This window comes from Euprymna scolopes, chromosome 12 (assembly GCF_053919585.1).
Source record: "Euprymna scolopes isolate OS-2025 chromosome 12, ASM5391958v1, whole genome shotgun sequence".
Taxonomy (NCBI): Eukaryota; Metazoa; Mollusca; class Cephalopoda; order Sepiida; family Sepiolidae; genus Euprymna; species Euprymna scolopes.
Window position 1 is genome coordinate 145992367 of NC_136493.1, and position 13394 is coordinate 146005760.

Here is a 13394-nt window from a genome sequence, read left to right on the forward strand (position 1 = left end):
CCACTAGAGAGGATAAACACAAGAGTGTCAAAAAATGTATTTTGCATGTTAATACTTGTATATATTAAGATAAAAACGATAATTGATCGCCTAAGCCCTTTTCCCAGATTGTAAGAATGCTATATGGTAGATATCCATCACGCAGCATGTTTTCGATGGGAGAAAGTACCATTTATTTTCAAGGTGATTTCCAATCATATTTAATGATTAACTTCATAATGGCTTAGATTATGAGTGAATTCAGTCCCTCACACGACTACACCATTTAAACAAACTACATGAAAACAGTAGAGAATTTGAAGAATCTATTTATAGGAGGGAACATCGCCAGTATAAGACTGCTTAAGATTGATACAAAAAATAAATTTGCTACTTACAAAAACACTGTCAAATTCTTTACAAAGAATTTAATAATTAAAGGTGGATGGGTAAAGTAGCTAAAGAGCAGGAATAGAATAAAACGTATAAGAGGCCGACACCCACAAAAAATACTAGCCATGGAATCGTTACTAAAATTTATCATTTTTTTCTGCATTGTAACCATATTTGGTACAAGTAATCATCAGTCTACACCTGACTTGTACACCAAGTTACAGTCACGAATGTCCAACATTATTTTAGTGCTGTTTGATAATATGCTCCAAATGTGCATCTTCACTTTGCAAGCACACCTGAATATGACACATTCAGTTCTGGAATAGTTTGGGGATTGTTCTTGGTAGGTATTATTTTTTAAATAATCCCATAGATAAAACTGCTGTTTTAAGGTCTGCTGATTGTAAAACTCATTGAGCATCACTTCCAACTGATGAGACGATCATCAAAGTGGCTTCCCATATCATTGAATGATGATAAAATAAAGGCTGCTGAACATTTATGACTTAAATTTGCTGATTAAGTCATAGATTGAAATTTATTTGTATTAAATATGGTTGCATTTCAGAAAGAATTGTGAATTTTAATAAAAATTCTATGGATAGCATTTTTTAATGCTCTTCTGTAATAAGCCGTATTAATCATTTATGAAACTATGGTAAAAAATTTAGTCTTGAACAAAGTTTTGGTTTTTTGTTACAAATGTTCAAACTATGGACACTTTTCTTGTGATAGTTTTATGTAAAGAACACTGATCTGCCTGCTATATATCCACCATTCGATGTACACTCTATAAAGAATCCTAACAAGCATTAGCTATATTTACTCTCATGTAAAGATTAAATGTGCGATAAAAACTAATGAAAATGGTTCAGATAAAGACTAGTTTTCCTGATTTGGTTGAAGTTTATTTTGCAATTCAGATAAGCAACATTATTGTTGACATCATAAAAACGTATTCAACAAAAATCATGTTGCTTTTGTTTAACAAGCCGTGAACAATTTCTCTGTACATTGAGGTCATCTTGAAGGATGAAGATATGCAGTAAATTATCAAGGGGATTGGAAGTTTAAAAACCACCTGACCATCGTGCATGTAGGGAATTCACTTAAAGGTAAAAACATTCATGCTGGCATGCGATACTTCAAAAAGTTGTCACTGTTAGACATTTGACTTTCTATCTCTGCATATGCACAATATTGTAGCTAAATAAATAAACTACCAAATATTTTGGGTCCAAACATTTTCGTGTTAATTGTAATCAACAAAGATCCAGCCAGACAAACAACTCTGGAAGAATTCACCGCTAATTCCACCCAGAACAGTTCCGGTGAACCAGCCAAGTAAGTCTTTCAGATTATTCAAGTTTTCATCCTTTAATCTCTCTATCTCATGGGACTAATCATTACCATCGTTATATGCAACACATAAGACTTCTCTTTCCATGTTGCTAGAGGTAGAAATAGCATCGTTTTGTGTGTGGGACCATTCATGTTGTAATTTGCTTGGGTTATTTTTTGAAAACGTATACAAAGAAGAGAAGATTAAAACCCTCTTGAATGTTTGCAAATTCACAGCTGGCAACAAAGAGGAAATTGCATATAATGAGATAAAAAAAAAAAAAAGCTGCAATAGATGTATCACACAGGATTAAAAGAATCCTATTTCTGGTTTACAATGTTGAATGGGAGGTTACTAGAGAAGCTGTTAAAATGGTGGGGAGTGAATGTGACAAGATTAAGAGTCAATCACATCCCAAATTGTTATGAAATGTGTTATACCTGAGTAAAACCTAATGATTCATATTGATAGTTAGACTTGTTGAATTAGGTTTCAATCAGATATCAACTATTTCATACTTGGGATGAGATCAGTTGATTTACTTGCAGTTTATTTGTAATCATCTTAGTTCTAACTGAATGTTGATGATTAGCCATGCATTTCTTCTTGGTTTCTTTAGAATCTATTAGCTGTGTAGGTTAAGGTTAGTTCATAATATCATGTCTATATGGAAATCATAATCCGCCATAATGAAAAATGAAAACATTGAAAATTGTTTATATGTTCATCAACGTTTCGTCTTTATTTCGAGAGTTTCTCAAGGTGACTGATTTGAAGAAAAATATAGAAGTTAATATTTGAAAATATGTGATGCATCTACGACATGAAAAGAATGTTTATTCTTTTTTTTTTCTTAATGAAACATAGATGTTAGAATTAAAAATATCAATACAAAATAGATAAAAAATTTAATAATATTGTTTGATTGAACAAGTCAATATAAATTGTTTTTTATGTAACAATCTGTTCTATTAAATAATACAATAACATTTTCGTGCGTTTTTATATATTGATCTGTTTCATGTTATTCTTATTTATGTTAATTTGTTTCGTCAAACATTTAATTGCTTTTCCCGTTTTTATACTTGTTTTATAAAACACTCGAATCAACTTTCCAGCATTTTTCATATTTATGTTTTATCAAGCAACCTCTTTAGTCTTTAGAATATTGATCAAACAATTTTATATATTTTATCCCTTAACAAATAATTTTATATACTTTATTTTTTTAACAAACAACTAAGCCGCATGTATTTTTATTAAACATTTCTTGACATTTTTTTATTATTTTGCTTTTTTTCTGTAAAAAAAAAACATTTTATTTTGACCATTTTTATATTGATTTTCATATTTTGACCTTTTTATCTTTATTTTGACTTTTTATCTTGATCGTTTTAATTTGACCATTTTGATACTGAATTTAATATTTTGACCTTTTTCTATCTTGAACCTAATATCTTGATATGTCTATCCTGACAATTTTATCTTGATCTGGTTATTTTAACCTTTTTATGTAGATCTTTTAATTTTAAGCTATTTTATCCAACATAAAACAAAATTACAAGTTTTTCTTCCCTTGACTATTTTATTTTAATATTTTTTATGGTAAAATATATTAGATCTTTTTTTCCTAATAAAATCCCACATCCAATTTATTGCATTTTATTAGTTTCAAACCACATCAATAGTTGTTTTTATCTTGATCATTTCAGTCAAATATTTAAACCATTACGTCATAAATATATTATTTGCTGGAAATAAGTTTAGAAAAATAACAAATAAGAAAACGTTTTAGAAAAATAAATATCTAAATTTTTGTGTGAAAAATTTACATAAATTTAAAAAATTAAAGTTTCCTTTTACAATTGTGCTTGTATCCAATTTCCAATAAAATGCCTCTCAAATTATGTTTTCTCTTCTTTGTTATAATAGTGCCAACAAAACTACATGGATTCATCAGTAAGTATTTTCATGTATCTTTTATCTTTACACACATATATATATATATATATATATATATATATATATATATATATATATATATATATATATAGTAAGTTATGAAAATATATATGACAATTATTTCATAAGTTACTACCTTGCTCTACCTATGTATTGAGCATTGTTGAAGTAAATACTCAAAATTTATGCATAAAATTAAAAATTATATATATTAATTTATAGTGATTAAATGAAGTAATCATATATATATATATATATATATATATATATATATATATATATATATTCTTTTTCCTATGCAAAATTATTTATATCTTTAAATATTAATTGGAAAAGAGATATATTTTTAATTAATTTGCAGAAAATGTCATTTGTCTTTTGAAACATTTTATTTTCTAGGGATGGGAACTGAAAGTGAAAGCAATTTGCTTATTTTTTAAACCAACAAATGAATATCACTGACTTAAAAAAACAAAAATAGAAAATCAGTGCAAATGAAAAAATATTTAAGACTGGTCTTGATAAAAAAAATTATATTAATAAATCCAAAATTTCAATGTAACAAAAAAAATATTTTCCTTGATAGAATTAAATACGAACTGCCTATAATTTTGTTTGAATTCAGACCCTCAGGGTGTGATTCTTTCGTAAAAGTAGTCACTAAGTTTCGACTATGGGTATAAGATACATTTCTTTCTTGAAATGAGGGTGTAAAATAAATGAAGTGGTCTAAAAAAAAAAAAAAAAGTAAAAAAAAATTTTTTTTAATAAAATAAATTCTGTAAATTTACAATTATTTATTAATTAATTAATCTTGAAAAATTCATTAAGATCGGATAATTTGGATTTTTTGTAGATTTTTTTCATTCAGAGGTATCCATTTTTTTTTTAGTAAAAAAGAAACAAAAAAAAAACAAATTACTTTCACTTTCATCTCTAATTCCTAAGATATGTTGTATTTATCTTTAAAAGACGTTTCATTTGTAATGCTTCAAATTTAAATGTCTTGTACTGTTGATTTTACTATACAAACATGAAATTGTTTTCAGATAAATCGATCAACAAATGAGACCCGTTAAACTAGCACAAAATGCGTAAACAAATATTTTCCATTGAATTTGAAGACACAAAATTATTTTTAAGAGGAAATGTAAAGGAACCATTATAGATTTTTAAAATTATAAAATAATAAACAAAAAAATTACCAATCAATCCAAGTATTCTTTTTAAATGTATACATCAATCCAAGTATTCTTTTTAAATGTATAACTTACATATCTTTAATATAAATCTACTGAAATTTTGAAAGCTAATAGAGTTCATGTTACCTATCTTGAAAATAACAAACCTAACTTGTTAAAGCTTTGTAATACCTCCAAAACTAACAAAAATGTTAACACTAGCACCAGAGTAATTCTGAGTTCTCTGGAAATTTCTCATTTTAAATCTAACTTGATAATAAGAACTTTGTGATGTTAGTAACCGCAATACTCACAATAATTCTCAAATTGCATTAGTTGTAATGACTAAAACATCTTAGTAATGAATAAACTAAATTTTTAATATTTACTAATCACCTTTTCATGTCTTCTGCAGTTACATAAAAAGATTTTGCTTTAAAAAATATATTATTAAACTATAATCTGTGATAGGATTGGGGCAGACATCATATCTGTACTGAACAGTGTAGCAGGTAAATAAGGCCAAATATAAACAGGCCTCTGGAAAACAGTATTAACTTATCCTTCAAGAATGGAATACTTTACACCCGTCATTGGCACTTTACAAGCACATTAAAGGTTGGTATTACTTGTTTGGATATATTTTATAAAAGACTGGGAGATATTTGTACCACACAATCTAAGAACTACTTGTTGTAAAATCCTTTAAGGAAATAGCTTCATTTTTGTTTTTTGTTTTTTGTTTTTTTAAATAATCTGTTTTAAAAAAAATTAAATATTTTTAAAATGTGTCTCATATTTAAGTATTTATCAAGTTTTAAATATTAATTGAAATTTTTAAAAATGAAGCAAAAGTTTACTTTTGTTGAGAAATATCAAAGAATTATAATTATTATTTTACTAAATTTAAGTTTGTAAAAGTAAAAATGTGTTAGAAAAATTTAATGCGGATGAATTTTAGGTGGAAACTTTTCACTAGATCAAGTTTATTGCTTTCTCCTGCCTCAAGGAAACATAGATTAGATATCCTTGGCTTTTGCTCTTTTGGGCACATCAAACAATTCCAAAGAAAAGATCTAATGGTATATTTTACAGCCCCTTGACTGCATAAAACAGTTTAAAGTAAAAAACATTTGTAAAGCCTAACCCCAGCTAAATCTAGTTATTAATCCATATAATTTAATATAATCTGATTTTTCTTTGACATTTTTTTATAGTTTTCAAGTTATCAACTATTTCAGATAGTTCTGAAAATCTTAATCTGAAATATTCAAGTCAATCTGAGTCCTCTCCTAGAGGAAACATGGAAGACTTTCATAATATTCAAAAATAATTCGTATTATTTAGATTCATCAGACTACTGTTCTCATCTTGAGTGTCATTTTCATGTTTCGGTCGATGTAACCTCCGACCTTCTTCAGGTATATCTTGTCGAATTCGGGAATTTAAACAAAATTTCATACAGTACTCTTTACTTTATGAGGTAGCTTGCTCTCGTTCCATCAGCCATGACTGGATAGAGGTCCTAAGTAATTCATAATTGTATTTTTTCCCCAAAAAATTCCCGAGTTCGACAAGATACATCTGAAGAAGGTTGGAGGTTACATGGACTGAAATGTTGTGAAAATGACACTCAAGATGAGAACCGTAGTGCGAAGATTCCAAATAATATGGATAACCAATCTTCATCTCAAAAATTCAGAAACATAATTCTAAAATAATATCCCCAAACTGATCTGTTTTCCACACGATTGGGCACTTTTAAATTCAATACATCCTGCTTATGAGATTTACTACAAACAAACTAGTTTGAATGTACTTGTATTTGTTAAGAAGAATAGGTAGTTTGCTTGAAGCATTGCTGGTAAGCAAATACATGAGAGATTGGAAGAGCCAAGAGCAATGCAGAAAACCTGTAATGTTTAAAATGAATGAAATACTTCACACTATTCCGGGCATATCGGTAACCAAGCTTACTGATGATTGTGAAATATTTTTGATAAAAACAATATTGTTTACCATCGTTTCAATACGACTTCATCTGTTTGTTTTTATTTTCCATTCACATTACCAGTTTTTTGCATCTTGGCTCTTCCAATCTCTTGTATATTTATATTTTTTAACTTAATTTATTTGTCTGAATGTATATTTTGTTTCTTATAGCAGAAAATAGTGTATTATAATCTGCATACAAAACATTAGTAAACAAACTAAAACATATAACCATAATCTGTTGTTGTTGTTGTTGTTGTTGTTTTTTTTTAACTGGCCTTTTGAGATTTCTTTTATTATAAATGAAGCAGATTTCGATTACTTATCACTTATCCTGTTACATTGATGAAGTTATTGTTGAGGGGGAAAAAGAGAAATGGGAGGTTGGGATAGAAGTAGGTGGATGAAGTAAGTAACAGTGAATGTTTAATTCCAGTTTGAAACAATGTTTTTTCCCTTATTGCAAATGATTAAAGAATATCTTTAATAACTAATAATATTCTCTAAGAATTTATCCCAATGCATACAGTATTTATTTACCCGGTAATCGTTATTTAAAATGCAATTTTTAGTTTAAATGTTAAACGCATTTAAAAGAAATTATCAGATTATTCCCAACCACAGTGTTTGCAATTAGGGATTACTATCCCAGAAAAGAAAATTTGTATATACTTCCATAAAAAATTAAGATGAGGCCTCAGCGCAGAGGTTGCATCAATTTTTTAACAATTATTTTTTTTTTAAAACAGACATTTTCCATGTATAGAGCCCAATTAATAAAAAAAGAAATATGTGACTTTATAGCCGACGTGATTGATGTCTCTAATTTATATGTAAAGGTAGCATAAATGATATTCTACAATAAAAAAGAGCCATTTCATGCACAACTGTCAGAAAGTGAATTTCTATTTTAAAAGGAGGCATAAGAGCAAAGTGACCCTTCTCCTCTCCATCTTCAGTGCATGAAAATAATTGTAAAAAAAATTTTCCAGTAATCATTCTCTAAACTTAGTAATTAATAATAATCTTCATTTCCAAAATAAATTGCCGTCTCTATTTCAAAGTATCAGTAACATTACTTCCTAGAAAATAGGATTCATTAATCAAACATTATTTAATAAAGGATCTTTAGAATAAATTATTATTTAATAAAGGATCTTTAGAATAAATTATTATTTAATAAAGGATCTTTAGAATAAATTATTATTTAATAAAGGATCTTTAGAATAAATTATTTAATAAAGGATCTTTAGAATAAATTATTATTTAATAAAGGATCTTTAGAATAAATTATTATTTAATAAAGGATCTTTAGAATAAAACATTATTTAATAAAGGATCTTTAGAATAAATTATTATTTAATAAAGGATCTTTAGAATAAATTATTATTTAATAAAGGATCTTTAAAATAAATTATTATTTAATAAAGGATCTTTAGAATAAATTATTATTTAATAAAGGATCTTTAGAATAAATTATTATTTAATAAAGGATCTCTAGAATAAATTGAAACTCAAGCAATCTTTCTTACTTGGATCAAATTTAATGCAAATCTAAAATATTTCAATTTACATGTTATACGCCTTAAAGACCCTTTAAAACACCCCAAAGAAACTGAAATTTGATGAATATTTATTAATTGATATATAATAGCTATTGTTAACATTTTTCAAGAATTTTCAAAAAAAAAAAAAAGAAAGGTATCTGAATGTTCATGAAAGGCTTCTTCCTTTTTACCCATTTGCATAAAACTAAATATAGCCAACATTTGGTACCCTTACATATAGCAATTGTATTTCAAAATTTATAATGATCGATTAATTACTTAAGGAGCAAATCTGTGTACAAATACATACACATATCTAACTCATACAACAAAAATGTTTCTTTTGTTTTTGTCATCCAAACCGATGCCACCTATAAATAATCGATTGTTTATAGTAACCAAACAAGTTGAATTAACGTCATGATATTGATTGAATTTTTATCTAAATCATGGATCCTTCTGTTTTTACTTACATAAGATAAATCACATTTATTTTTGGGCGAGTGCAGTCATGAAATGGATACAGATATGTTAAAGTCTTATTGATTCCATATCAACCCTTTAATTATGGATGTTGTCAACCATCACATTGGCTCCAAAAGGAATCAAGAGAACCAAACAGGTCCAAAAGTGGTAACATATTAATTTATGAAAATTATGTTTTACATTTATTTCAAAAAAAAAAATTGATAATCAATAAATAATACATGATTTTTTTAATGAAAATTTGTAAACATACTTTAAAGTTCAATTTGATAACGAAAAGGTATAAAAAAAAATTTGTAGACATACTTTTTCGTTATCAAATTGAACTTTAAAGTTCAATTTGATAACGAAAAGGTATAAAAAAAATTTGTAGACATACTTTAAAGTTCAATTTGATAACGAAAAGGTATAAAAAAATTTGTAGACATACTTTAAAGTTCAATTTGATAACGAAAAGGTATAAAAAGAATTTGTAGACATACTTTAAAGTTCAATTTGATAACGAAAAGATATTAAAAAAAAATTTGTAGACATACTTTAAAGTTCAATTTGATAACGAAAATGTATAAAAAAAAATTTGTAAACAAATGCACCCTCTCGGTAATTTACTAGTTTAAGAAAGTTGATTGTTTATAGTGAAATGGATTATAGCATTTATGCGAAACAATATATTTTTTTTACTTAAAATCATGCTTTAATTATAACAAGTTAACTTGTACGTGTGAAGTAATGGATAAAAACTTGGCATGTTGGAAAAATATAGTATGAATTCCTAGAAATTTCTACAGGATGCGAAGGGAAATAAGTCTAGAATTGTAATAATATGCAAAAAGAATAACTCCCCGACCCTCCATTTATTTAAAATAAATAAATAAGATGGCGGATGTTTGTTTAGGCGTTTGTCATGTTAATTTAACATAAATATGATCCACTTAGGTAATTTTCATTTCCTTTCCACTATTTTTCAATGGAAGTAGAACAACCTAGGTCATTTTTAACACTTATCATTTCATATAAGATAATCGTCTCTTTCGTCCATTAATACAAGAAAATTGTAGCAAATAGCGACAGTATTTTATTTTATTATGGAGCGATATTGAATCTATGGCTGTTTAAAAACAAATGATTATGTGCACATTTCTGCATGCATCAGTATTACCAGGCGATTCTAGAACTAATGAAATTCTTTGATTTATGATTTAAAGTATAATTTTCCTGACATGCTCCCTAGAGTGTCTAAAATCCTATTTAAGGACAACAAAATTTGACTTTAGATTTGATCACAGGAAGCTATGCCAGCACTCATCTCATCAAACGAAGTCAATCGACACAACAACATGGATGTCTTCAAATATACTGTCAACAAATACTTGTTATAAACGATCCCCATAAGTAATCAAAAGTAGTTCAGACTATTGTTCCTCATTTTTTGGCTGATAGTCATTCCATCTCATTTACCATTATCCTCAAGTTGCTCTTTACTTTGATAAATACTGACTCAATAGTGTAAAAGAGATACTTACAAAAATAAAACTTATTTACATTAAAAACAATTTCAGTGAATAAAAAGAAACAAAAAGCGAAAATTAAGTTTCCTGTTTCACTAAAGTACATGCATAGTTTACATAATATGAAAAAAAATAAAACATATATATATATATATATATATATATATATATATATATATATATATATATATATATATATATATATATATATATATATATATATATATATGATATTGCATTTAACTTAAGATAAGTTTTGTTGCTTTTTCTTCATCTATCGTCTGCTCCATATTTTTAAATATTCTGTCTTTTTTCAGTTTATCTTTTAATTTCCCTTGCATTTGATTCTGCTTCTGTGCAGGATACAGATATAATTTAAAAAATCAAATATAAATATTGAAGGACAAAAAGTTAGTATTTAACCACTCTACTTTATGAACACAGGTATAACTGACTAATTTACAGTAATTATGTCACAATTCAATCTCCAACAAAAGAAAGAAGCATATAAAATGGTACACCATTTTTTGCAATTTGCCACCTAACACCATGACTAATATACTATGTCAGTGTTGAATTCTCATGACTATTCCAAACAAAAAGAGTCAGTAGTGTCTGTATATGAAAATACAAGATCAAAACTATTGGAAAAATTAAAAAAGTACTACTACTTTATGTGTCCACTCATCGTTATATATGGAGAAGATGTCGGCATAAATTTAGATATGCCATCTTATATGTTTTATAATGATGCATGCATTGGAGTCACATTTCCAACATGCAGTCACCATATTGGATATATTGTGTTATATATAATGAAATTTGAATAAAAAGTGGCATAAAGATAAGGAAATGGTAATAATAATAATAATAATAATAATAATAATAATGATAATAATAATAATAATAATAATAATAATAATAATAATAATAATAATAATAATAATAATAATAATAATGATAATGATAATAATGATAATAATAATAATAATAATAATAATAATAATAATAATAATGATAATAATGATAATAATAATAATAATAATAATAATAATAATAATAATAATAATAAAACGGTTAAATTTGCATATATATATTATATAGAAAAATGTGAGCATGAAAAGTAATATGGATAAGATAAACCTTAGAAAAGTAAAAGGACTAGTTGTTAAAACTGGAAAAGAAAAAACAAGATATTCTAGTAAAAAATATAATAAATTTATAACTTAAAATATTGCAGCATTAAGAATATTTTTAAAGATTCAATGCAACATTATATATAAATTCTTAATGCTGCAATATTTTAAGTTATAAGTTTATTATATTTTTACTAGAATATCTTGTCTTTTTCTTTTCCAGTTTTAACAACTAGTCCTTTTACTTTTCTAAGTTTAATCTTTACCATATTACTTTTCATGCTCGCATTTTTTTAATGTAATCCATGATTTTTCCAGGCTTAACTTTGAAATAATATTTTATGTTTTGTGTTATGCATCGTCAACAATCCATAAAAAATTATTACCAACTTCTTAAATTGACTAAATAACAAAATTAAAAAAAAAGTATGTAATTAAATAAATAAATCGAAAGGGACAAAAAAGAGAGAAACAGAATTAACGGGCAATGTCGTAAACAAAAGATTATCTGCCCTAACACGACAAAGAGCATCGCTTTTGTTAACTCTCTCTCTCTATATAACCCAAATAAGATAGCATGCGAGCAACGTTCCTGCTATGTTTTATGAAGGTGTCGATGACGAAGCAGTTGCTATCGTAACCAACAGTCAATCAGAAGAAATCGTCTCTCACATTCCTTACTTATTCTGAAGACGTTTAAACACCAGTAATTTTATTATAACTTTTGTTTTAATGAACTACAATTAAAAATTTTATTTCAAAATATAGCTGAGAAGGTTACCTATAAACTGTAAAAATTGTTTGAAATTTGGTCGCAAAATGAGTGAGCAGTGAAGCTTTAAAGCGGTTCTAAATGAGTAAAACTAACACTTGACCATATATTCAAACACTACCGTGTTTGACTTATGCCCACAATACATATATTTTGCAGAGAGGTTTGTCAAAGACAAACTTAAGAGGGGTATAATAAAATGATATATCACAAGCATTACTAACAAAAAAATCAATGTTAAAATTTCATATAAACAATTAAAATAACATGGATTGCCAGGGTAAATGCATTGGCTATGTAAAGTAAATAGAACTTACTTTGTATTAACTGAGAACTATTTTCATAAGGAATGCTGCAACAAGCAGAAAAAGGTCATGCTGAAACAGTTAGCTGTTTGGGAGTCCCACCTAAAATGAACAGAAGTAATGTGTAATAGAAGTCATCATTCTCCTAAACAATCTCGTGTTTGATTTTTAAATGACAGCAAAAAATGTAAAAAAGAAGAAAAGACAAGCATAATTTTGTAACTCGCTCATTGGTGAAAATATGCCATTAATTTGCTGGAGAGAGTGGCATGTATTCGGACACAAACTAAATGCATGGGTTGATGTGAGTTCTTTGGCTACAGGTGTAGTGTTGGAACGATTAGATAATGTCGTAGAAGATGCATAATGGCTTCATCCGGAAAATGATGCCTAGCATATTAATTTGGCGGAACTTGATGCCACACTGAAAGGCCTTAAACTTGCACTACAATGGCAGGCATGGGTTGTACACCTCTACACTGACTCATTGTGTGTTTGCCACTGGTTGATTGACACCTTAATTGGAAAGACATGAGTTAGGACTAAAGCCGCAGGTGAAATGTTGATACGAAGGAGACTAGTGATAACAAAGCGTCTAGTTGACGAATACAGTTTGCAGGTTGACATTACCTTAGTTCCATTGGAGCAGAATTTGGCTGATAAGCTGACTCGAGTGGCAAAAAGATGGAATGATATAATGAAGCAGGGATCTAATCCTCCACAACTGACATACATCAGAAGAGTGGACATTCTGGAATTCATCAAGATACATATTTTGTCCGAAGGCA

The 13394-nt window shown here is 27.3% G+C and overlaps 1 protein-coding gene across 1 annotated transcript in view; it reads left to right on the top strand.

Annotated features, from left to right (window-relative positions):
• LOC145291527 (uncharacterized) overlaps positions 1–13394 on the top strand; it is a 1250821-nt gene that overhangs the window by 664453 nt on the left and 572974 nt on the right. The window contains exon 69 of the mRNA XM_080137518.1: positions 3650–3676. Within this exon, the coding sequence (XP_079993644.1) occupies positions 3650–3676 (27 nt within the window). The remainder of the gene's footprint in view (positions 1–3649; positions 3677–13394) is intronic.